At 37.0% G+C, this 27,408-nt stretch overlaps 1 protein-coding gene across 1 annotated transcript in view; it reads right to left on the bottom strand.

Annotated features, from left to right (window-relative positions):
• Nucleotides 1-27,408, bottom strand: part of PRKN (parkin RBR E3 ubiquitin protein ligase) — a gene marked incomplete at both ends in the record, with an annotated part of 562,188 nt that overhangs the window by 306,402 nt on the left and 228,378 nt on the right. Inside the window, 2 exon segments of the mRNA XM_079550324.1 lie at nucleotides 16,995-17,041; nucleotides 17,045-17,054. Coding sequence (XP_079406450.1) covers nucleotides 16,995-17,041; nucleotides 17,045-17,054 — 57 coding nt within the window.

Genomic DNA, 27,408 nt, shown 5'->3' with positions numbered 1-27,408 from the left:
TGTTTGTAACAAGGTCTAATAAGGACATTGAAGAGACCACTGCCTATAAAAGCAACTCCTAGGACTGTCCCAAGTTAAAATGTGCTTCCCCCCCCCTTCATCATCAATCAGAATCCGCCACAAATGTAGTTCAAAGGGTAGCACAAATGATAGTTATCCTACATTAACATGACTGTTGAAAGGATTAATGTGAAGAATTTATCTGGATATTAACTGGGCATTACTTAATACTATCAGAAAATGAGAAATGTTAGATGCACATAAGATATGTGCACATATCGTATGTGCATCTGAGCTGGAAAAATGCTGTTATCAAGACTTTAAAATGAAATTTAAAAAGGGATATAAAATGAGACACCTGTTCAAACTATATTATGATGCCAATACTTCTGACTTGTACTGGTCCACAGATGTAATGATGACTCCAGGTATATTAGGACTTAATATCCTCACTAAGTCCCCTAGGAACTTGTGAAGGGAATTTCAACATCACTTCAAAAACGGTGATAAAGTAGCAAATGTAAACCATTCAAGCTTGGGATTTAAAATCTGGTGCAAGTTCACATCAGGTGTCCCAGACCAGGTTTACACCTAATTAAGGGATCACTGAGTGCCTGGATGTAGACAGAAAACAGTGCAAGACAACAGAAAATGAAAATACTCAGTGCTCTTATTAAACATACTCAGCTGCTTGCCGGAACAGGAGACAGCAGAAGTAATTTCTGATTAATGTAACAAACTGAAAGAGGAGCGATAGAAGGGCCTTCCCAGCAAGCAAACTTGCTCTCATCAGACACTTTTGCTGTTTTGCTTACTGCTAAAGTTGCTTTAAAATACTATGTTATGAATAAAGTATGGAAAGCTGCAAGAGCTAGACAAATCTCTGGTAACAATAAGGATGTAATAAAACAGTAATTGATTCTCCAATTTTTGATTGTGCTGTTGACTCTTATTAATTTATATTACCTTAAGCAGGACACAATGATGAGCAACTATCATACTGAATGCTCTGTGGATATATTCACAGAGGCAGACTGCTGTGCTTAGCTGATACAGATGTTTTAGTTTTACTTTTGTTAGCTCTCAGCCAGTTTTTAGGGGGAGATTACTTACAACTGTTATACACAGGAAAAATAATATACTGGTACTAATCCTCATCTACAGTGGGACTCATCAGCACTAGATGTAGGGTTACTTGCTGCTCTAGGCAAAGAGGTGATGCCTACTTCTCCTAGTCTTTAGTCTTTGAGGAAATAGTCATTAAATAGTGTATTCTTAGGTGAATGTTTGTATAGTACGATACTTGTTCCTAAGAGGCACTGCTATGACACTTTAGATGAATAAAAGCAGTATCTGCAGTTATATTCAAGAGGATGAAAATTACAAGCGAGAAAGGAATGTTTCCCTATGGTACAATATTACACATCCAAGCACCTTCTGGGTTTTTACAACTTCCTTTCAAATATCTTCCATTACTTCATAAAAAAAAAAAAAAAAAAAAAAAAAAAACCACAAAAACACAAAAAACCCCCACAAACACACAGATGAAACACAAGACTTCACATTTACTATGAAACATACTGTTTGATGGTGTTTTTTCCTACCTGCTTTTAGATTCAGCTAATATCAGGTAAACAAGCACCTCAAAATTAGAAAAAAAAAACTAGGCTGAACTCTCATGTACATTTCTGCCTTGGTGTTCAGAACATGCTAGATCATTTCCATATCCATATTACTTGATGAATAAAATAGTGTGTCAACGCATTACTACATTTTCAGAGTCAATTACAATTTCTTTCTAAGTTCAAAGCACAATGAAGAATAGATAGTATCACTGCTTTAAAATAAAAATTACCAGAAATCTTCCAGCACAGTATTAAGCAACAAAGCTGCTGAAAGAACATGAAATAATCATCTTTGTCTTCCCACAAACTCACAAGGAAGAATAAAACTGACTACTGCATTATTCCCAAACACAGCCTACTCCTAAAAAATGGCTGTTTCATTCAAAAATGTCAGGACCAGAAATCACTGAACTACACTATTGATATTGCTGTGAAAAAATACTAAAATGTAAAAGTAGAATTTTTAAATGGACAAAGCCTGACAAACATTACAACTCTGGATGTAACAGTGTAATGCAATGGAAAGTATAGCAATAACAGCACAGTAGCAAAGCCCTAGGCCACAGCAGGTGAGAATATGTTCAAATGAAGCAGCTGCGGATGCAGAAATAAAGAAGCTGCTTACCTTCAGAAAGCCTCAGGTACACAGGGACCTCCAGCAAGATGTCCTTGCCTTCACTGCCAACCCTTAAATGAGGTCTAGGAAGGGGTGGATCCTGGCTCCAACCTTTCTGGTCACTCAGGTATATTGCATGCACCTGAGCTCTGCCTTCCCACCAGCTGCTCAATCACTACTTCAAGCCATGACTTAGCATTTCTGTTACACTTGGCTACCCATATGTGCTGTTTGTAAAGAAAGCCATGCAATCACAAGAAGAATAAAGGTTGAAAATAGCTCTTAAAGATCAAATTTGTCAGTTTTACCTCAAGAACATTCTGCTTTCATAAGATACTCTATTAAGGCAAATTGTTCATCATTAACTCTCATTTTCCACAATCCAGGATCTGATCACACAAGTCAATGATACCTTTTAATCTCTATTTTCAATACCCGGCTATTTTATTCCATGTTTTACCATTAATTGTTCTTTTCAATCAATGGAAGAAAATCTACTGAACTATATCAGACAGTGACTGATTTTGCAGCCCAGCCACCATCACAGATATTTCTCATTTTCCTTTCACAGATATGTCCCTTAAAAACATGTCATCTACCAACATACCGTAATAATATATTTCTCCTATTTATATAACTAGAAATCATTACCTTACTGAAAGCAGAAAGTCAAAACTTGTTCAGTGATTCTCAAATTTAATAAGATGCATATTAAGTAAAAAAAAAAAAAAAAAAGTTCAGAATTCCAGAACAGCATAACAGCATACTTTACAGTGATTCAACACACTTCTACACTGTTACCTGAGAAAAATGCTAAAGGCATTTGTTAAAGAGACTATAAGTTGCTGGAGTAGACATTTTAGAGAGCTTAGAAGGAAAAACTATTTCTTTTCTTGTATCCTGATCTTAACTTACAATCTCTGTCCAGAATAATATGTATATATACATATACGTATAGATACACATATAGATATTCTAACACATGCTGGTCCAGCACATTAGGGATGTCGTATACCCTACATGAAAGCTGTTTTTTAGATTGTTGATTATTGAGGGTTTAATTGTATTTTAGGATTTATAGTAAAGTAATAAGACAGCTGCAAGGTCTCCAACCTTAAAGAGAAACAGTATCTTTTTATGTAGGTATATTCAAAAAATCATAGTTTTAGTGGTGGTGATATTTATACTTATTCATTCTCAATCACCTTGCTCACTATGGAGACCAGATCACTGACACATGTAACAGTGTCACCACAAGGGCTGCAAGAATGCAATTAGTTTTAGACATTACTCATTTATAACATGCTCTGAAATCTCTAGAAAAAATAGCATATTCAATTATGAAAAAGAAACCAATTACTAAATTCAGAAAATGTTTGTGTATCTATCAGACACAAAGACAAGACCAAAAGATATGACAAGAAATACAACTCAACAGGTACTTCACTTCCAATACTGAGATACAATTCTAATATCAGAAACACATATTTGAAATGATGCATATATTGTGATGTTTCATGTAAATTTAAATAAGAAATGTACTTTAAATTTGCATGGTTGGTACCATTACATCAACATTAAATTCCCAGACTCACCCTGGGTCTGTGACAGAACAAAGGGAAATGGCTTCAAGCTTAGAGAGGGTAGATACATGTTGGATATAAGGAAAAGTCTTTTACAGAGAGGGTGGTGAGGCACTGGAACAGGCTGCCTACAGATGTGGCTGACACCCCATTCCTGGAGACTTTCAAGGTGAGGCTGGATCAGGCCCTGGGCAACCTGATCTAGCTGTACATGTCCCTCTTCATTGCAGGGGGTTTGGACTGGATGATGTCTAAAGGCCCCTTCCAACTCTAAAGATTCTAGGACTCTATCAAATCTATCTCCATCTTCGAGAATTTTAAGATATTTTTACAATGCAAAGTATGCATTGCTCGTGATTGACCAGAAGGGTTTGAATCAAATCTGACAGTACTTACAGGCTTTTAATTTGTCTGTTAAATGATCTATTACAAAGGACATGAGAATATGACTGGCTTTTCTTATTTTGAAATAAAACAGACTTCATCCATATCTGACATATAGTTAAGGCGTTTATTAACAACAGTGAAATTGGTGTTGGTAGGTGTTAAGATTAGATTTTGAGACAGGGATTCTGGGAGGACGTGGATGGTTAACACAGATCTATTGCAAGAAGGCAGATTTTAGGTGAACACCATTCAAAATAAAACATAGTGCAGGCAGTAATCACAATGGAAAGCTATATCTGATAAACCTAACATTGAAGAAATCAATCAGATGGAAGATTTGGTGATGTGAGATATATTGAACAGGTAAAAGTTGAGTAGGGTTAGGAAACTGTTAAAAAGAATGATACCCTTGACTAAAGTACTGTACAACTGTTGTTGAGAAAAACTACTCCATGAATTTGTACAAGATAATTACATTAAGAGAATAGATAAAAATTGCGTACTTGTCTCAGATAACTTGCTGTCAGTAAACTAAATTCAGATTAAGGAAAATCTTTGAAGATATTTTAAAGCATTTGAAATTAAGTATGCAAAAAACTAGGGAAGCCTCTCTAAAAGTTTTTGTTCTGTACTTTAACATTGTATTTGTGCGTGATTTCAAGGTGAATCTTCATCTTACAAACTCTTACAAGATGGTGAAGGGCCTGGAGCATCTCTCCTATGAGGAAAGGCTGAGTGAAGTGGGTCTGTTCAGCCTTGAGAAGAGAAGACTGAGAGGGGACCTGATCCAGGTCTATAAATATCTAAGGTGTGGGGGGCAGAATGGCGAGGCCAGACTGTTTTCAGTGGTGAGTGGAGACAGGACAAGGGGAAACGGCTGGAAACTGCAGCATAGGAAGTTCCGCACAAACATGCACCAAGAACTTCTTTACAGTGAGGGTGACGGAGCACTGGAACAGGCTGCCCAGGGAGGTGGTGGAGTCTCCTTCTCTGGAGATGTTCAAGACCTGCCTGGATGCCTACCTGTGCGACCTGGTGTAGGGAACGTGCTTTGGCAGGGGGGTTGGACTCGATGATCTCTGGAGGTCCCTTCCAACCCCTACAATTCTGTGATTCTGTGATATGTGTTCTTCTGGATACTCACAGTCATACTGCAGTTCATGATCATTCTGTGATGTTATGTTCCCCTCCATAAGCATATTCTTTGTGCAGTGAGACAAGGTCACTGACTAAGGAACATTACTGATATCAACAGTGCCTGCATAATAAATAATAAACATCATTTCTGTGTTACTCTCTGGTGCCTTTGGGCATGGCATCCCATGCCCAAAGTTGTTGGGCATGGGCATCCCATTAACACAGCAATAAATGTAAGCATTTACCTTTCCTATATCAAGGAAAAATGTTTGAACTTTTTCTTAGGGAGCCTGATTTGGCTATGAAGAGAGATTCTCTGTACGCTATCCAGTATTCTTCAGTCCCTTCCTGTCAATATCTGCTCAGTCCTCAAATCCTGAATCCCTATAAATTGTGACTGGCATCAACCCCTACAATTCTGTGATTCTGTGAAACTAATTTTCTTAGATACAACTTATTTTCAATTTCCATTTTTTACAGTCTGAACTTCAGACTACAAATTGCAAAGGTAGGCACAATGTGTCCAGCTTGCAGTAATAACTCCACATCTGTTAGCAAACAATCAAAACAAAAGTAAAGCACTACTGCGTAGATCAGCTAAACAGCCATTACATTTTTATTCCCACATCATTTAGATTTCTGGAGTACCACATTGCCATTGCAAGGGTTCCCACAGGACAGAGGTTTATTTATTGTTCCTTTCTTGGGGACAACATTTTTTTTCTTTTTTTCCTTGAATAACTATTATTTTTTTTAAATAAGGCAAATGCAACTCAGAATATAAACACATTTGCTTTTACTACTTCAGAAAGAGACACTCCCAATCTTAATACTGATATTAGCAGTAGTGGGTCTTATGCTCAGGACATACCCTAGCAAAATTTCACTGATCTCTCCTGTAGAAGTAAAACAACAGAAATAACAAAAAAGCTACTTAAAGCAGAGTTTTAAGAGATGCCCTGGTGTCCATTAAACACAAGTAAAGCCCAATACTTTCATACAGAACAAATATGCCAAAGACATCTGCTTGATCATACCGTAATACTAACACAGTATACACAACTGTTATTTTCCAGAAAATAATTGGCATCAAAATAGTACTGATAGATCACAGTATGACAGGAAACGGGTGTCAAAGACACGTCTACATCATTAGAGAACATTGGAGTTGTTACAAAAAGCTTCTTCTCCTATAGAGCAATATATCAGCAATTCTTAATTTGTATTATTTTCATCAGACAAAAATATTCTGTATCATTGATGTTTAATGTGAATAAGAAATGTACAGATAACAAGTTACCTTAAATTTTTTGAAAACTGAAATTACTTTTGAAAAAGTGGTGTGATAAAAGAAACTTAGGAAGAAAAACAAAAAGCTTACCAAGTTTTAATGCTTCCCAGTCTTGGTCTGTTTGTCTTTAATACCTTCATAGCATTTTGACAACAACAAAATTATACTGTCTACACAACACTTTCTAAAAGATGTTGGGTCTCTCACGATATTCTTCATGCATTATAGCAGTTTTTACACTAACATGAACAAGCAATCCACTTTCTTAATTATTTGTCATAATATTTATATACCTAATTGGGCTATTGGGTAGGACTTTATGCTTACTGCTTGCATTCATTGTCTTATAGAATTTGTGGAATTTAACAGTAACTTTTGCTTTTAACAGTAAAATCTGCTGATCATTACTGAGACATCCAGAAATCTGCAGCTGATGAAGTGGTATTTGAGATGAGTCTGTTTCCAAGATCCACAGCAGGTAAGAGATTTGGAAGATTACAATAATTGCTAAGGTCAGTACTCACACAACAATACGAAGAGATTAGCAAGCAACAAAAGCATCTCTGCCTACAAAAGCAGTCACCCAGAATGCCTACGGTAGCTTCTACAGCTGGGCTCAAATCTGGGAAACTAATGGAGCTAATGGGCAGCACATTGCATTGGCACAGCTCAGAGAAAGCAAAAACTATTCAGAAGCATGGGCATACTCGGCAACAAATAAAATCAATGACACGCTGAAAGTAATGTTGAACCTCTGCAGCCTACACTAACAAAACACCTCTCCCCATCCTTGTTTTTTGAAACAGCTTCAGCCCATTCATCCTCAATTTTGAATGTACATAGGCACATTTTTAATTCTTCATGCAAATCCAAACACTGTTTCTGAAAATTTGCCCTGTATGGTGAACCAGAACTTAGTTATACCGTTTGCTACATAACAAAGAAAAAGTATCTGCAGCAGGTTTTCCCCTCTATCTGAATCAATCAATACCTATTTTATTTGGCAGTACACCAAGTCAGCTTCCCCCAGAGTTAAATCTGTTTTGTCCATGACAGTAATTGGTAAGGAATCTTCCTTTCTTTATCTGACCCAAGAGTTTTCTAGCCCTCTTCCCTTCCTATTTTTTTTCCTCTCTTCCTGAAGGAGGAAAATGAGCAAGCACCCAGATGGATGTTCAGCTATTAGTCATGGCTAATCCACCCCACAGGAAGACTGTGCTACTATAATATGCCCTGGGCCGATCACAGAGGCCACAACAAAATACAGTCTTCTGTCCAAGCTCAAGAAGAGTTGCAGCCAGTGAAGATCACAGGGGTCTACTTTACACTAGGAGTATATACAAAGAACTCAAGAGAAGAACTACTCAGATCCTCTAGTTTTGTATATCTTTTTATATTTTTCCAATTTTATTGTAACCATCCTTTTGTTTTCCTGAAGCCCACAGCATATGGAAAATTGATTATCTGAATATGCATTCTACTCCCAACTTAAACTACTCTCTTACTTCTCTGTTGCCACACCTTTCTGCCTTAAGTCCCCTCATTACTTTACGGCAAGGCTTGGCCAAGATATCAAGCAGCAGGTCATCTTGTTTCATTTCCATGTGCCTGGAAATGAAACAGAAATCATTTTCTGGATGAGAAGTCTCTGTACATCCCAACCCAAACTCACTTGGGTGCTGGAGAGCTTTTAGTCTAATACTAATAACAAATAAAGCTCCAGAGGTTTCTTTTTAAATGCTACTCTTTTAAGGGATCATAGAGGAGTTGCATGGCCACCCCACATTCAGAAACAGAACTGCTGGAAAAAGGCAGCAGCTGCTGTTCCAGTGCATCAATCCAGGCACAGCTGAGCAAGAGTAGTGCATTCACCTTGCTATGCCATTTTTCCTTTGTTGAGAACATCACAACTGTAGTCCTTAGGAAGCCCTAAGGGATTACTAGGAGCTGCTTCAGCTGCTCAAAGGAAAAATACAGAAGTCACTCTTTTCTTTCTTTCTTTTTTAAATATATATTTTACTTCAAGACACTTTGTTTGTGTTAAAAGAGCTAGGCTCAAAGGGATCAGTGTGCATTGCCAGACACTCTTAACTCTCACCTATCTCCCATCGTTCAGTGCATACAGTCTGAAAAACAGCCATAAAGACAATCTTAGAAGTGGCAAGGACAAGATCAGACATCATGACAGAAAAGACTTTTTTCTCACAGACTGGAATAGATGCTGAAGAGTCTCGGTAAAAGAAAGGTCCAGAAAGTCTCAGCTGGCCCTTTTTTGTTTGCATCCTAACCTTATCTTCTGCCAGCAATGAACAGTTTCATGTACATTCAAATGTAAGCCTGTCACAGAGTTATCTCTAGATCTATCTGTGTTCATGACAGGGGGATAGAAGGCCCACAGACCTACCAGCCCAGAAAAGAAGAGAGGAGAGAGGAAAAGAATGTCAATGGTTTACAGGTCAGCCCAGCCTGTTACTAATGAGGCAGGGAACTCACAGACTACACCCTGGAAAAGGGGTAGGGAGATAGTAGATAGGTCTAAAAACAGAGCAGTGGCAACAATCTGAGGATAAACATTAATTTACAAAACATGGTATCAGAATGCAAGATTACGCCATACAATTGGAATTGCAACCAACAAATCAAAGAAAATGAGAGCGTCCAAAACTGAGGCCTTACTCTATAGCCTGCAGGCAAAAGCGCAGGGGAGCACGTGCTCCTCGGCAGTGTACAAAGACAGCGGCTCCTGACCTGCGAGGAGCTGCACCTTCTCCCTCAGGAACACAAAGTCCCCTCCAGGGTGCAGCCCCTCCTCAGGGAGCAAAGCTCCCAGAAACGGCGGTCCATGGAACCGGAGCATTAACTCTTTAACACCCAGTGCTTTACATGACACTACGATGTGGAATACCAACAACAAAAATCACAAAACCACAATAGAGATCCGTGATCTGTGTCAGACTGTTCTGTGATGCAATCATCATAAGAACTACGAGAAGAAAAATACACATTTTGCAATATAGACTAATATAAAAATAGAGTTTCCTAGTGCTTAAATGATAATATTTTTGAAGAAAAATTCTACAGTCCAGGTCTTTATTCTTTAATTTAGGTCGCAATAATGACTTCTCATTCGTGTCAGTTTATTTACCCTAATATCATATTATTTCTGTGAACTGTTAAGATTTCATTAGTGACTGCTACAACTTCTCTTCAGTTTTAAAGGATTCACAGGACTGGCATCAACAACATGGAACAATTTTTGGCTTGATAGATAGTACCAATAATCCAATTTTTAAAAACTCTTAAATTATTATTTAATAGCCATTATTACAGGGCCATTATAAAATGTTATGTTTAATTTTAAAAGGTTTTGTCTTCTTGAAATTTATGTTTCAAGATTATTTTTCTTCTTCGAGTCTCCCATACCTATTTTGGAAGTCACTTAAGACATTAACATTACATTGAAATCTGATTTTTAATACTAAGGAAGAGATAGAAGATACTTTTTTAAGGAAGAGGGAGAAGATACTTTTTCTCCCTCAGCAGTCTTATTTTTTAAAAAATTTAGCTTTAGAAAACTACATAACAGCCTTACAAATCATTACACTATGCAGAAGTAAAGGTACAGTAATTTTATGTTCTGCCACACACTATCACAGCCGTAAGGTCTGTTTTTAATAAAACTGTCTTTCAATATTTCTCCCAAAGTAATACTCTTGATCACAAACATGCCACATTTCTTTACAATTAGAGGCTCTAAAATTTTCCTGCACGTAAAACATTTTAACAATTAGATAACATTTTGGGGAAAAAGCTTCTAAGGATTACCACACTACATAAACAGGTCAATACAAACAAAGTGATATAAACTTTCCTTAAGCTACACAATTGGAATCTTTATTAGAAACAAAACAAAGAAACTTCTAACTGAACCTACTTGATACAAGGTGCAAATAATTGAACTCAATTAGCTAACACACTGCTGCTGAAGAACTTGAAGAGGTATCTTGCTGGAACTCAAAGCATGCAAAGTACAGATTCAACAAAAGATACTTTTTGGGAAACTGGCTTCAAACCTGCTATAGAGCATATAAAAATAGTTTTACAGCAAAGCCTAATCTAACTACAAGTAGAGTTGAGAACCAATTTGCAATAAAGCATAAGACGAAAAAGAACAATGCATAGTAAAGAATGCTACACTTGCTCCAGAAGCAGTACATTTCCTCAGTGAACATTAAAAAAAAAAAAAAAAATAGGATACAAGCTTACATCTTCCTCTGAGTCCACTTTCTTTATTGCAGGTCCTTGTCTACCATTTTGACTTCATTAAAAAAATATAACAGCCAATTTGAAGATAAAATCCTCTCAAGAATGATCTCTTGCTTCTTCTAGTTTGAACCTCTATCAAACGTTTTACAGCTGTGAAGCAGACCTTTAAGCACTTTTTTTTTTTTTTTTTTTTTTTTCCCAATTCCTAAATTGATAACACCTGCTTACCCAGCCCTAACATCTGAGAAGTGTTTTCTCAAAATCAGTGGGGCATCTCCACCTTCACAACACTTTCACAGATGGAAATGACTATCCTGTTCATTTTACATACAGGAGGCTCAGCCTCAGATGAGACTAAGCAACTTTTTGAAGGTCACAGAGAAAATCTGTATCATAAAGTGAACACAAATACAGTTTTTCCTAGATTTAGGTTGGTGATTTAGGCACCATCTTGTTCCTACCTCTCCCTGCTGGCATCATTTATAACACCTGACACAGCAAGTCACAGGTGGGTTCTACGTTACACAGAGATTTGAGATGGAGAGAGGGGCTGAAGTTACAGATCTCTAATCCCGCATGAAATGATTTTTTTCTCAGTAAATGTTTAAAAAATCTGTAAATGACATGAAGATTAATTTTTGTATGAGGCATAGAAAATAAATAAATGGGGAAATAAAAAAGACATAAATCATTTCTACTCTGCAATCAATAAGGGATTAAAATGTCTCCAAAGTCTACTTGGTTTTATCCACTTCCTTTCTTTTTGAGTGTGTGTGCTTTGTCCCTGTCCTTAACCTATGCCCTAGAGAAAGAGTAAGCAGCTGCTAACAGTGCCAGTAACATTCAGTAGTTCATGTCCCTTTACACTTAACTGGGGATGAAATCAACACATTCCGTATGCATTCCACTCCACAGCAACCTGAAAACCTGCAGTCTGAGCCCCTTTTTCAATTTAGCAGCAATGCACTCTGAACAGCAATATGTTACTGAGCCAGCTGGTCTTTCTTGGCCTTTTACCCTCTTTTAATCTTTTAGTGTTCTATGGCCACCTCATCTACTCTTGGCTGCTGTAACCTTATATCATGTATCATATTTGTTGTATTCTTTTACATTACCTTAACCTTCTTGTTGGAAAGGGCAAAGTCACTGTGATCAGCATTAGAAAACAAAGAATCTAACATTCCATTTAATTCCAAGTTTGAAAAGAATCTGCAGGTCAACTACCTCTGGTGTGTATTTAGAAACAAAAGCAAAAATGAACAAATCTAGCCAGTTTAAATTAATAGCTCCCAGTTACAGAATTTCCAAAATGTATGTTTGTATACATATCTATGCATACAGGCATCTCCAAAGATGTGCAAATTCCTATACACTTGTTGGCATATACAAATACTGTGATTGTATTTTCAATCGAAAAATTCAACAAAAACACTAACATTAACCTTATATTTCTTCTTTACTAGAGGATCATATTAGAGCAAATGTAATAGTCAGAACTGAACTGCAAAAATAGAGAGAGAAACAAAGAATCTGTTAAGAAGTTCTAGAAAAATGGTCTTAACATATAGAAATAAAAATGTCTGACTTTGCAGTTAACACAAGAAAAATATGGTAAAATATTTAAATTAGATATGCCTTGAAATTCTCAAATGTTTCAGGTTTTTGGATGTAGAACACATTTATGCTTCATTCAGTTAAGTACTGCAATAGATCTTTCCTGCTGCTTTGTTTTAAAGAAAATCTGGAACCACAAAGATTTCTCTACACATTTGAAGAATTTTACCAGTATAGGGTATGATATTAGAAGCAGTCATGTAGGTGGCTTTTCTCAGTAGGATAATTCCAATTCTGTTCTCCTAAATCTCAGATTTTCAGAGATATACACAAAGGAAAGAATACTGAAGTAAAGAAGTATTGTACTTAGCCAAGCATATTAATTCCAGCGTAAGGTAGTCCATATATTTGGATTGCAGCAAAGTTAGCGTAAAATTTCATTTCATGTTTCTTTGTGTTTTGCTGGAGAAAGCATAAGTTTTGAATAAACACAAATGTTTGCTTTTTATTTAAAATTTCCAGTGGAAGTGTGAATCAAACAAACAGAATTTACATTTTATAAATTCAGTACGTGGTCCTTTTTCTCAAAAGTATTAAAACCGCCAAGACTTAGATGCAACTTTCACATTGAAGTTTGAAGTTATTTGTGAGGATTCAAGAACTAGCGTGTTGGAAATAAGGCAAAAGTGGCACTTCAGCATCTGCTTAGATTGGTAGCTGAAGAGATTAACCTCATTAACCAAGAATCAAACAGTACTGTTCAAGGTCTAGAATTGCTAATTTAGACAAAGTTTTCAGCTACTCAGTATAAAAGCACAGATATGGTTATGGGTATGTGTAAGATCAAACAGTACTGAACCTGAGAAACTTAAGTATAAAATAATAATATACACCTTGGAATCTCAGAAGATAAACCTATGTAGTGTTTTGTATTAAATGCTAGGAGAAAAAAATTAGCATCTTTTTAATCCTAATAATGTCTCTCTCCCCTATTTTAACCTGACATCTGCTATCACAGCAGATTTCTTCCCCCTGTAATGTCAGGAAAATGCAGTTATCTCAACACCCACTGAGTACATTATTAAGCATTATTGCAAAGATTTTTATATAGGTGAGATTGCTTCTCTTTCTCCCTAAGTTTCTCACATATGCAAAATAGGAACTACGAAAAAGCCTGTCTTAATAAGGTACAAAACTGGAAAGTGGAGTTAAAATAATTCTGGTGGTTCATGAATGAAAAGCAATTATGGTATATAAACCTCTAGAATCAATTAAGACGAAAGCCATCATAAAATGAGACATGATTGGCTTTTTGTACCATTCTGCCATGGTACACATTAGCCTATACCTGTAGGGGATGTTGTATGCCAAGCATAGCAGCTCCAGCTCAGCAGAATATTGTATACAACCTCTATAGCATGCAAAATCTCATCAGCATAAAGCCTCACAATCAGATTCTCCACTCCAGCTCCTACAGAAATACATCATCATCATGCTACGAGGTATCTCAAACTTGCACACCTCAGCAAATGAGCTTTTGACTTCACAATGATTAAGATGCTAATTGCTTCACTTGCTATCTGTTACCTTTATTATATCCAGAAGACTTGTCTGAATCTCACATATACTGATTATTGGAATATTGTCCATCTGCAAATTTGATTGTTTGGAGTATTTCCTGACAGTAATCAGAAAATGAACATCTCTAAGAGAACTCTCCTTGTCCTTGTGTTGCTGTTTACTCCTCAGCTGAGTACTATCAGAAAACCCAGCTCCACTGAAGCAGCAGAGACAAGAACAACCATAATAACATAGTAGGCAACCAAGCCTAACGCAGCACATTAACTGATGAATCAGACCATGAACTGCTGTAACAAGACTTCTCTTCATAATTCTGTTTGTTTTCTCGCTAGGATTGTGAACTCTGTAACCTTCATTTCAGAATGATGTGCAACTCTTTCAAAGAAAATAAACAAAAAACATTTAAAAATATAAGCTTTTAAAGACACAACTGTCTTATCATCATCATTAATAAATACATAATTAAAAACATATTGAAATCCCTTTTCCCATTTAAAAGTAAAGAACCTCTCAAGTGGCACAACTTCTCTTTCGTCACAAAACTGACTTCAGGCTCTTAGAGACTCAATGGGCCAAGTTAAGATCTTGCCTGGTCACTGAAGCTTGGCAAAATTACACAAGGGAAGAATGTGAACTAAGCATTTTTGTCTAAAATACATTAACAGGAAGATGCCCAAATATGGTCATCTAGCATATTTTGCTCTTCAGCTTAAATACCAAAAATCTTTCTCTACTCCCAGTTCGATTACATACAAGACCGTAAAAATTATGAAAACAGCATCACCATTCATATGCAAGTATACTGGAATGCAAGGAGCTGAAGAATGCGTCCCTATGATTCATGTGGATCAACAATTAAAAAGGATGATTCAGTAACAGAAAGCATATCTGAAGTAGGCAAACCTTCATTTTCAGTTATTTTCAGTTGCACTTTTCTTTTCCATTCCCATTGCTTGATATTTAGCTGTAGACAGAGCTGCAAATCCAGATGGACTGAACAGTCTTGGATATTGTTTTCCTAAAATTCATGTTCCTCCTTGTTCAGATACAAGTGGCATATGAACAACAACCACACCACACGTTCTGTCTCATATTCTTGGTTATTCATGGTATTGCAGCAACCAGATACTTCAGACAGGGAAGTACACAATTGTAGATAAAATCAAACGCAGAGGTAGAGACAATTTTTCTCTTGAGAAGCTGAAGAACCACATAAACCACAGGAAGCCACTCGCTGCACTGTTGGACATAACAGTCCCGGATCCTGCTGCCAGCAGAAGCTGCCATGCGGAGGAGACTTTTGTCTACATTGTACAATTCACTGTGTCAGTTTTCTAGACTCTAGTCTTGGACTCGAGTACCTGAGGACCACTCTGTTAACCCGCATGTTAACAGACACAAGCTGTTAAGTACTTAAGTGTTTTCTTACAAGCCCATAGGTTTGGATGTGTTGCTTCTGTCTCCTCTATTTCACGATACCTTACTGATAAATGGCCACATAATATACCAGCTAACATGGTAACTTGGCTTTGTATCAATTATTGCTAAGCATCAGAAAAACAAAATTAATAAAGCTGAACAAAACATAACTAAATATTAACTACTGTCAATATTTTACATGTAGGTAAAAATAAGCACACCTTAGCACACAGAAAACGAGGGGCACTGATGGAAGACTGTTCAGCTATTCTTAACAAACTACAATACATCAGACACTGGAACTGGTAAATAGCTGCAGAGGACACAACTGTGCCCCTAGCTATGGTAGAAGTAAGCAGTTGCCAGTTAAAGCCACTGGGGACTACTTGCATGAGTGTCACTAACATATGCTTGTAGAATCAGGATCTAATTTCCTACACAAAAGCATCAAAGCGTCATTGTTCCACAATCTTAGGCTTCTACTCTGTGGGAATATGATTATCTTGGGCAGGACTTCCCGTTGGGGTGTATGTTCTTAATTTATTGCTGCAGGGTTGAGTAATGTACCCATCATAGAGCCATTCATGTTTTATTAAAATTAATTTCAAGGAAATGCTGTTTTTAGGAATTATATATAGAACTATTTAAATGCTTTTGCAAAGCCATACCAGCAATAAGGAATAATAAAAATATTCCCTTTTGCTTTCCTTTTATTTAAAGATAAACGACTTCTAGTCTCAAAAGATGCTAAGAAAAAGAAGAAAAGAGACAGAAAACTCCTGCTATTTTGCCCCAGCTCCTCTGAATTCTCCAGTCTGACTATCTGGCATTGCTTGCCGTGGAAGGAGTTCTCCATTACTAACGCAGCTCCTAGAAACTATCTGCGGATCTGGCAGAAGAAAGGAGGGGTTAGAGAATGTGTGCGTATGTGTATATGCACTGGGTGTGGGTATGCTTAGGGAAATATTGAGAAAATATGATTGTGACAGTGAGTACAGGCACAGAAGATCTAACAATTTGTATGACAGGAAGCAAAAATGGAAAAAAAAATATTAATAAAGCTGCAGTCCTATCTCAAGGGCTAGCAGAGATCAGACACTTTCTGTTATGCAGGTGAAACTGTTACAGATGCACATCAGAAGCCAGAGTTCATACATCAACATGTACCAGTGCATTTCACTGCTGGGCTCACTTTCCACCCAAACCAGATGCGGTATATCAGGCTGATCCTTGTAGAGGCATCTTTCATTTGTCAATACATCACTTTATGAAAGCAAAATTCAGTGTGGACCACAGACTTTGCTATAAGGAGAGCAGAACGGTTGATTTTGTTATTGTGTCACAATACTGAGAAAAAGGAATAAAATTAAAGTACAAAATGACCTATCAAATTTGTTTGACAGGTACTAATTCACTTTGATCTATCGCTCACCATAATTTCATTGGCAGGGAAAGTATACATATTTATGGAAGTGGAAGCAGGCTCCTGTTGTTCTGTTTGTAATTTACAGCAACAAAGAATTCATTTAGATTACCATGCTCGAAGTCCCAAGGTGACTTGGCTGTGGTTACAGGCCCCCTGCTACGCAGGATACCTAACATAATACAGAACAAAGCAAAACAATGCTACACTGAGACTGGGGCTCCTGGGTAATCAATTCAGGTATTTACAGCTGAAACAATAGCACTGCGCAAATCAGCATCATTACTACAATTTGCTGATAGAAACCCCAGGGAATGAAGGAAGTGTCTGACTGCAAAGCAGCTGATTAATCTGAGTTACTTATGTTTTGTTAATGCGTTATTACATTATATTATTCCATCATAAATAACAGTAAATGATTGCTTAAGAAAGGGGCAGAGGAAGTGTAACCAAATGTACAAGATACACATCTGTTCCATCCCAGGGGCGTTCTACATTGGTCAGCAAACCTACCTGTCACGAAAAGCAATAAAGAGAGTTTAAACTAAGCATGGTGAAGCATCTTACAGGCTTTTGAATAGACGCAAGCATAGACTCAGAGAAAAAGAATTTAATCAGCTTTTAAATTAAATCAATTTAGTGCTTTTCCTATTTCTTTTTTCATCATGTAGATAGGGCTTTCTGCCTCCCCATTTTACTTTTCCTTTTTGAGAATTTCAGCATGGATCCATTCTATTGCAACAAGCAGGACTCTAACACAAGTCTGGAAATGTTTCTGCAAAATAGGGTGTTCCTTCTTGCCGTGGATGATGCCAGTCACAATTTATAGGGATTCAGGATTTGAGGACTGAGCAGATATTGACAGGAAGGGACTGAAGAATACTGGATAGCGTACAGAGAATCTCTCTTCATAGCCAAATCAGGCTCCCTAAGAAAAAGTTCAAACATTTTTCCTTGATATAGGAAAGGTAAATGCTTACATTTATTGCTGTGTTAATGGGATGCCCATGCCCAACAACTTTGGGCATGGGATGCCATGCCCAAAGGCACCAGAGAGTAACACAGAAATGATGTTTATTATTTATTATGCAGGCACTGTTGATATCAGTAATGTTCCTTAGTCAGTGACCTTGTCTCACTGCACAAAGAATATGCTTATGGAGGGGAACATAACATCACAGAATGATCATGAACTGCAGTATGACTGTGAGTATCCAGAAGAACACATATCACAGAATCACAGAATTGTAGGGGTTGGAAGGGACCTCCAGAGATCATCGAGTCCAACCCCCCTGCCAAAGCACGTTCCCTACACCAGGTCGCACAGGTAGGCATCCAGGCAGGTCTTGAACATCTCCAGAGAAGGAGACTCCACCACCTCCCTGGGCAGCCTGTTCCAGTGCTCCGTCACCCTCACTGTAAAGAAGTTCTTGGTGCATGTTTGTGCGGAACTTCCTATGCTGCAGTTTCCAGCCGTTTCCCCTTGTCCTGTCTCCACTCACCACTGAAAACAGTCTGGCCTCGCCATTCTGCCCCCCACACCTTAGATATTTATAGACCTGGATCAGGTCCCCTCTCAGTCTTCTCTTCTCAAGGCTGAACAGACCCACTTCACTCAGCCTTTCCTCATAGGAGAGATGCTCCAGGCCCTTCACCATCTTCGTGGCCCTCCGCTGGACTCTTTCCAAGAGATCCTTGTCTTTTTTGTACTGGGGAGCCCAGAACTGGACACAGTACTCCAGATGAGGCCTCACCAGGGCAGAGTAGAGGGGGAGGATCACCTCCCTTGACCTGCTGGACACGCTCTTTTTAATGCACCCCAGTAAGCCATTGGCCTTTTTGGCTACAAGGGCACACTGCTGGCTCATGGCCAACCTGTCATCCACCAGGACAGCCAGGTCCCTTTCCACAGAGCTCCCCTCCAGCAGGTCATCCCCCAGCCTGTACTGGTGCATGGAATTATTCCTCCCCAGATGCAAGACTCTACACTTGCTTTTGTTAAACCTCATCCGGTTTTTTTCTGCCCAGCTCTCCAGCCTATCCAGGTCTTGCTGAATGGCAACACAGCCTTCAGGTGTGCCAGCCAATCCTCCCAACTTCGTATCATCAGCAAACTTGCTGAGGGTGGCCATTATCCCCTCATCAAGGTCATTGATGAAGATGTTGAACAAGACCGGACCCAGCACAGACCCCTGAGGAACACCGCTGGTTACAGGCCTCCAACCGGACTCTGCACCACCAACAACAACCCTCTGCGCTCTGCCAGTCAGCCAGTTCTCAACCCACCTCACTGTCCACTCATCTATCCCACACTTCCTCAGCTTTGTTATAAGGATGTCGTGGGGGACAGTATCAAATGCCTTGCTGAAATCAAGGTAGACTACATTCACTGCTCTCCCCCTGTCCACCCAGCCAGAGACAACATCATAGAAGGCTACCAGGTTGGTCAAGCACGACCTCCCCCTTGTCTGACAGTATTTTTGAGCAGTAAGGACAAAAAAATATAGTGATATCATAAGCTATGAATTTTATTTTTTTTTAAGGCTCACAATACATTAGCAAGAAACCAATAACTGAAGTAAGGCACAAAGGGCACAAAGTTCTAAAATGCAGGTGATAGGTAACACTTCTGTGGGATAATACTATTTCTTATGCTAAGACTTTGAGTAAGACTGGAATTAATCTGCTGATATCTAAATATACATCAAGTATTAAAAAAAAAAACACAACGAACAATCCAGGTGTCTGGTTTGTAGAAAGGGCAAGGATTAGGCATTGCTGTGACATGTAATTAAAAAAATGAAAAAAGAAAAAAAACACAAAAAAACAAATAGAGAGATATAACATATCTTTGTTTCCATGTCCATTCAAACCTCTGCTGTCTACTAAAATAAAAGTACACACATTCAGCTCAAACACCTTAAAAATTGCAACTTCTTTTTATTTTGGAACACTACAACTAAACAGACTGAAAAAGATCTATTTTGTTTGTTCATTGTATGTATTGGATAACCTCGGAAAAAAAGGTTTGTTCAGGCCACAGCAAAGCTATTGTATTTGCTTTTCCTTTGAATGTTCCCATGTGACAGATAATCTATCCAAAGCAACTACCCCATTCCCAAAGGACACCGATAATTCAATTATATTCATCATGATTCAACCTCCATTTTCTATTTCCTACTTTCTCTCATTGCACATAGTACTTTCCCACAGACTCACAGATAGATTAAAGCTCTTGGTATTCATTACTTCAGCATAAAGCTAAAGCTTTTGGTTGCATGTCTCATGTAAAATTAACACAGAACTGAGCTTTCAGAGTCATTATCTAGCACTTACAAGTATCAACTATGAAATACTTAGAGAAACAGTGCAGTAACTTGGAAGCAGTAAAGAACAGAACACAGTTCAGGAAAGAACACATGGTGATTTTAATTTTGGTAGTAAATTAATTTTTTTCAAATGAATGCTCAGTCTCTGCGATGAATTTCAAATGAAAACTGGGTAGAAAAAGATCCATTAAAAAAAAAAAAAAAAAAAAAAAAAAGTGAATAGAAGCCAGATTGCCCACAGTTTCCTAGAAGGTATTGGAGAGAAATAAAACATTCCTGTGGACCTCAAAAAAGAAACACGAACAATTCTTTTTTTGTCAATTTATTTTCCCTGCAGCCTTGAAGTCAGATTTTAGCTTCTGTAGAGTTTCTAAATGATGCCGATTCATGCGGACATAATTTACACACACTCACAGTAAACAGAGGTGGATACAGCAAAAAAAACATAACTGGGGTTAATTCTAGTGTCAAAGCATTCTGCTTCTCAGAGTTCCAATCACTGCAAGCAATTTAAGTTTTACCCAAAATAGAGAGAAACAAGTGAGTCAAATATATGGAGAAAACAAGTCTAGGATGATAATAAATAAAAATATGTCAATCCAGTCCAGAGAAAGAGAGTTAAATGAGAGATGGAAAAGATGAAAACCATTAGTTTAAAAAGGAAACATGTCTACTGTTCAGAAAATGGCACTGAGAATCACCAACTATCACCAGGCAAATTATGTTGGGAGATGTTTAAATTACACACTGTTTTGCTTCTCTCAGACAAAGTATTTTCTACTTCAGATAGACACAGGCTGTAAAACACTCTGAAGTCCAACATCAAACACTTTTTCCAACAGTTTGATTGTAGAAAAAAAACCCCATCTTTTAGAAAATACCTTACTCAGTAATCTGCTTAACGTTGGTTCCCTACATTCTAAGATGGTTCAACATTAAGTATTGAGCAGAAAAAAAACAGTGTTTTTAAATTACCGGAGTTTTAAAGCATACAAAAAATAAATTATTCAACACGCTCAAAGAGCATATAACTAAGAAATAATTAGGTAAAATGGAATACATTCACATATTGAATAAACAAGGAAAAAATCCTCAGAGATGAAACCTACAAAGACATAGAATATAATTAATCTTCAATGGGACTTTCTACAAGCCCTGCTCACAAACATCATTTAACCGAGACAAATCTCACAGGGTTTCTCACAAAGCAATCTCACAGTGAAAACATAACCTGGTTAACCTAAACCGTTCCGTTCTCTTCATTTTCTGAGAAATATATAATTAAGCTTAGGGTGTGTGGCATTATGGAAAGGTCAAATTTGAGATATAAAAATGGCCACATATTAAGAGGTGCAATTCTGTCACTTGCACCAATCTGGCTGTAATTATGGTCAGGAGGATCAATCTACTTCAGTTTTACTTTTGGTGATACCTTGTCAAGCATCACCCACTCTACTAAGCAGTACCCAAGAGCTATGAGAATATCAGCTTTATATTTGATTCCCTCCATTTTCAATATCTCTTTCTCTTGGTATTTGGTTAAAGAATGCTTTGTGAATTATTTATTTTATTCTCCTGAAAGGCAAAAGCATTTCAATAGTCATGAAGCATTCTTGATTGTCAAAATATATATGTAGGTCGCAAAGTAAGCAAAGCTTCAGCCACAAAAATGTTTTTTCAGAAGCTCCCATGAAATTATCTCTTTACCTAGAAGGCATCAATAAAAGACATTTAGTAAAATAGAATAAGAAAAAAAAAAAAATCATTCTGGAGATGAAAGTTGAGAAGTTTTTAATAACTCACCCAGCACAGAAAATTCATGTCGTTGCCATTCAAAATCATGGCAGTAATAAAGCTATGCTCATAAAATCAGCACATAAAATATTTCACTCCACAACTCTTTCTAATTGCATTATTTAAATCAAACAAACAAAACTGAAAGTTGCCAATCAAAAACAAATATGCTGCAGCTCTGGGGCGCTGGAAAACAAAACAAAAAGAAATGCAAATCCCAAAAGAAATTAAGTCAGGAGTTTCAAGGTAGAATGAGCTGGAGAGAACATAGCACAGAGAGAGCGAACAGGCATATGGAACAAAGCACCAAAAATCTCAAAAGAGCGAAACAAGTTAAGGAAAACAGCATGTCTAGAATAAAAGCTGTTATGGAGATCTGAAATTTAGCACTGAAAGAGTACATTCTAACATAATTCAGTAGAAACAGGGGAAATATATGAGTTAAAAAGAGAAATGCAGTCATTCAGTTACGATTTTATTCCGATCTGAGTGGTCTCTGCCAGCCCTTCTATAGAGGAGTCTTAGAAAATGCAGCTGGTGGCATGACTTGTTTTAGAAGTTGCTGTGTCAAAGGCAGTTTTATAGATATGATTCAGTTTTTTGCATGTTGCACGGATTCCAAAACTGAAGGCCAAGGTCAGAATATATAGTTGCTTATACACAGGAAAAAGTATAAAGGTTTGATTCTAAATCAATAAAAATCTCAAACAGGCTTACTGAAAGTGCTACAGACCTCAGCCCACGCTAAACTCTTTGTTTCTGCATCAGCTGAGTGAGGCAGACTGACCTGAGTAAATCTGCTGGTGTGACAAGGAGGACCGCCTCCCCATCAAACAGCACATGAGAACAACAGCGGTCAGCAAAAGATAAAAACATTTTGTCTGCCACCTTGTATAACTGGTCAAAGTAAAAAAAGAAATCAGAAAGTTTGGGTAAAAATTGTACCATTGCTATCCAGAAGCCACTGTAAATTTCCTACAACAGAGAAGAGGTGGGAATTAATGCTGTTCAAATAGCAGCTGTCAGATTATCAGCAATAATTTCAGTCACTAAACACATTTTCAAAGGTGGCATTAATATAACAGCCTAATAAAATACTTTGACACTACTGACTTGAAGGCAATGCTGTAGTTCTAAGACTCAAAGGCAATATGAAATCTAAATGAGTCTTGAACTAGGAATCAGATTTTCCATTTCCCACACTAAAATATTGATACAGAAGCTACAGGTAGAATGTTCTACCTGTAGAAGCCTGTGCTGAGTCTCTAGCACATTAACTCCATACCCACAACACATGTACAGTAGCACATCTTACAGATCTGCAGAGGCAAAATGGACACACATTTATATAGAAATGAATCACCGCTTCAAACATCTCATCGGGATTAGCTGTGTCACTCTAAAGAATGAGGTCACATAATACAGTTGCCCTTTTGCATTATAAAGTAACTAAAAATGAATTATTTATTAAAAAATCAATCTTTTTTTTTTAAATTTGCTCAACAAATCAAATAAATTTATTCATTAGATACTGTCATTGTAACATTCTGTTACCAGAGATAATAGATTTTGACTATTGATGTATGTTCAGAAACAATTTAATAACTGAACAACAGATTTATTTTTCTTCAGGTTGTTCAGCACTGGATCCATGAACTGTAAATTGTGTATAAAAAATAAAATATGAAAATGTAATCTTTCCACTGGCTTTAAAATCCTTTGTCTTGGCATACACAAGGATGCTGGACCAGCTTAACTTCTGTCTGCTTCCCTGAACTGCAATTGATTTTGACCAAACATTGCAAGTTTCTAAGACGAATATTTTCTAATTAATTCCCTGTAAAATATATAAAAATGCCAACTAGATCAATTTCTTTTTACAGAAAGAACAAAATGAAAAACTCAGCATTAGATCTCAGCCCCAGAATCAAAACTGTACATATGGGAAGTAGTTAACATCCTCACCTGAAAAATTGGTGTTTAATACCCAGTCGCACTGGGGAAAAATATCCTTGGGTCTTTTAAGGACAGAAAGAAAAACACATTTATTTGCACCCTGGTCCACAGATGCTTTATTTAATAACTTGTGACTGAAGATTTCTGTCCTCAGAGAAGTAATAGTAATTGTGACAACTGCTACATGAAAATGCCACAACTTTTTCAGAATTTGAGTAAGCACCATATCATTGTCTGCGCTGCTTGCTGTTTGCTTACTGCTCCCAACAAACTGCAGGCAGTAATCTAGTTCTGTTAGCTGATTCAGGGCAGTCATGCCAATTTTATGCTACTGAACAAAACAGCAAGGATGTTTCAATAAAATACAAACAAATAGTAAAGGTACTGCAACCATCCATACAACTTCTCTAGTTGCACTTACACCTACAAAGCTCTCTAAAAGCACCAACCAGCTTTGCACATGGAAAATTAACAATTTTCAAGGCCCTGTATTTAAGAACAGGCAGGCTGTTTCAGTTTTCTCATTGCAAGTCCCACTGCTAGAAGGCAAGCAAGCAAACTTTCCTGTATTTCTCTCAGCACATGGAGGGATTATCTGGCTTCAGTAAACCAAACTGAAGATCATCACATTTCTCAATTAAAAAAAAAAAAAAAAACAGGAAGAAATGAAAACATCAATCAGGGTATTTAGAGTGTGATATTAAAGTGTCTGGCAACCCATACAAAATGCTCAAACTCCTGACTGCATCCAGCATCATTCAGCACTATGTTAAGACTGAGTCACTTGGAGGTCACAAGAGAAGTCAGAAAAGTCCCTAAAGAAATTGCAAGCAGCTGCAGATCTCCAGGCATACCTGGGTTCTCCAATATTGCTGAAAATTTCAATTAGTAATGGAGAACTGAAAAATACCCCACTGTGAATTGTTCTTCTGGTGAAGTATTTTGCCACTATTAACATGTTTAAAAGTGAATACTCTGAGCTTTGCATAATCGCTCTTTCATCAACATCTCATTATGTGTATGGTAAAAAAAGCCAAAGCCAGCAGCTAAAGGAACTGTGAAATGTAATATTAAAACTGCAACTTAAAAAAAATAACTGATGACAGGTCATATTTACTATGTGATACTTTTCACTTTCGCACATTGGGAAACAACAAGACAGATGTCAGTAAATCCTAAGAGGAAAATTTTGTTTTGAGATCACAATTTTCATGGCATACTTTGCCCAAAGGACAAATATCAATTCAACACTGGTAATTTAAAATTTTGAACAATATAGTAATGACCAATCCACATAATGCTGGAATAAAAAAGAAAATCTTCACTACATGATTCATTACTTCAGTTCTTCTAATCAAAGATTTTTTTTTTTGTTTTAAAATGAAAAATGAAATAAAAATTCTTGCTGGCATTAAAAATGTCTGGCACATTCTTGACTGATCAAATGTTTAGCCTTCTCTCTATTTTTCTTTCCCTCTTCTTTGGTTTTTCAGTCTAAAAAATAGGTTTAAAATTCTTTGTAGAATCTGGCAGACACAGCTGGGAAGAGAAAAGGAATGGGGAAAGAAGTGACTTCAAAGGGTTGCCACATACCCTTCTGGCTTCTCCACGAGGTTAATAAAATCTCATCAACTTTGCAGAACAGGAGGAAATAACTTCTTTATATTTAGAAGAGAACAAATCAACTAAAAGGGAAGGAATGTGAACACAGTATCAGTATGTCACTTCTGGGAGGAATGCTCACTTCCCTGTGACACATTTTGTAGGCTCTTTTGATTGGTCAACCATGCTGTGAGAAAAGATTGTTTCATCAGAAATATTCTTAACACATGCTAATGTCAATGCTTCAATAATTAGATAAACACCATTTGAACTGCAAAAGTTTATAATACATTTTCTGGAAATTAAGCAGCACTGATGAGGCACAAACAAAAAGTGTGAGTACCTCCCCGAAAATGAAGTTAGAAAGCATTTATGAATGGTCAAATGAAGAATGTATGTATGCAGAGTAGCAGACTATGAAAAAAAAAAATGGCAAGTGGTAAAGGAAAGAGCCCTTTTTAGCAATATTCTGGTTCTCATGACTTCAAAGCTTTTCAGTCTTATTCTCACACACAAATAAATAAATCTGAATATTCATTATTGACTCTACTTCCTGGGATTAAAAAAACTAAATCTCACCTCAAACAAATTAGTGGGAAGACATTACATTACTGCTTTTTGGATATAACAACAGAATTCAGGAAAAGCAGAAAGATTAGATGGAATGAATTCAGGCTAATTGAGCAAAACATACATATCTACACTTAAATCTGATTGATTCAATGGGATTATTCAGATACAGTACGTTAAAAGCAGTTTCAACTCCTTATCAAACACCGGATATGATTTACAACAGCATATGCCTGGATGTTCCGAGGGACATCAAACAACCATAGAAGCCACTGCCAGCAAAACATCAACTCTACCAGGAAACTTTATATTCTTTGCTCTTACAATCAACACTCACATTAGTTAACCAGAGAAACAAAAATGATTTCTCAGTGGATTCAATTTCTGTTCTTTTTCCTAGGACAGGAAAACATACTACAACCAGAGCAGACATAGAGGAGTGGCTACATTGCCACAGTGGCACATGAGGCAAACATCTCTGATAGTTGCAGAACGCTTCTAACACACTGAGCTCATTTCTGTATTTTCCTCATATTCTTTCTAGCTCCAGCAACATTTAAATACCTTAAGTCAGAAAATCTATAGAAATATCTGATTTCTTAACTGCAAGGAGTACAAAATGGATGCGTGGGGAAAGAAGCCAGCATATAACACTTCCTATGCCCTATTTACTACTTTTTCAATAGTCTTTTAGAATTCTACCAATTTCTTAAACTAAAAAAAAAGCTTACTTCCTTACTTACCTACTTCCATAATAGGAGTTCAAGTACAAAAAATTGACAGCAAGACTTAGAGGGATGTGTAGAATGCTTTAAATCATTACTTTAAATTGCTCAGATTTCTAGGAGGTGGTGCTCCATTAAGCAAAACATAATTCAAACACAAATGCAGAAAATTAGAAAGTCCAAAGCAGAATAATTTACAAGCCACTAAATAACGAAAGTTAATTTTGGAACAAGATTTTCACAGCTTGCCAATGCCAATAAATAACAGTAAATGTACCACTTTATGCACGTAGCAAATTATTTTAAAACAGTACTCTTCAATTTGAGAAAGAAACAAGATCCTAAAGCCAAAGTAAGGAATAGCATTAAAACAGCTACTCTTCTGATAATAAAGCTAACTGAATACAGCTAACTAGATATTATCAAGCTCTTGCATAACTTTGAACTTGTACCTCAATATATTTTTAAATAAGTATTTATATTTGAACATAATATATACCAGTGGATCACGCTGCCACTCAGAGTGACCGGGACAGTCTAGAGAAATGGG

This window comes from Tetrao urogallus (assembly GCF_951394365.1).
Source record: "Tetrao urogallus genome assembly, chromosome: 2".
Lineage (NCBI taxonomy): Eukaryota > Metazoa > Chordata > Aves > Galliformes > Phasianidae > Tetrao > Tetrao urogallus.
This window is presented reverse-complemented; position numbering and strand designations above follow the sequence as displayed.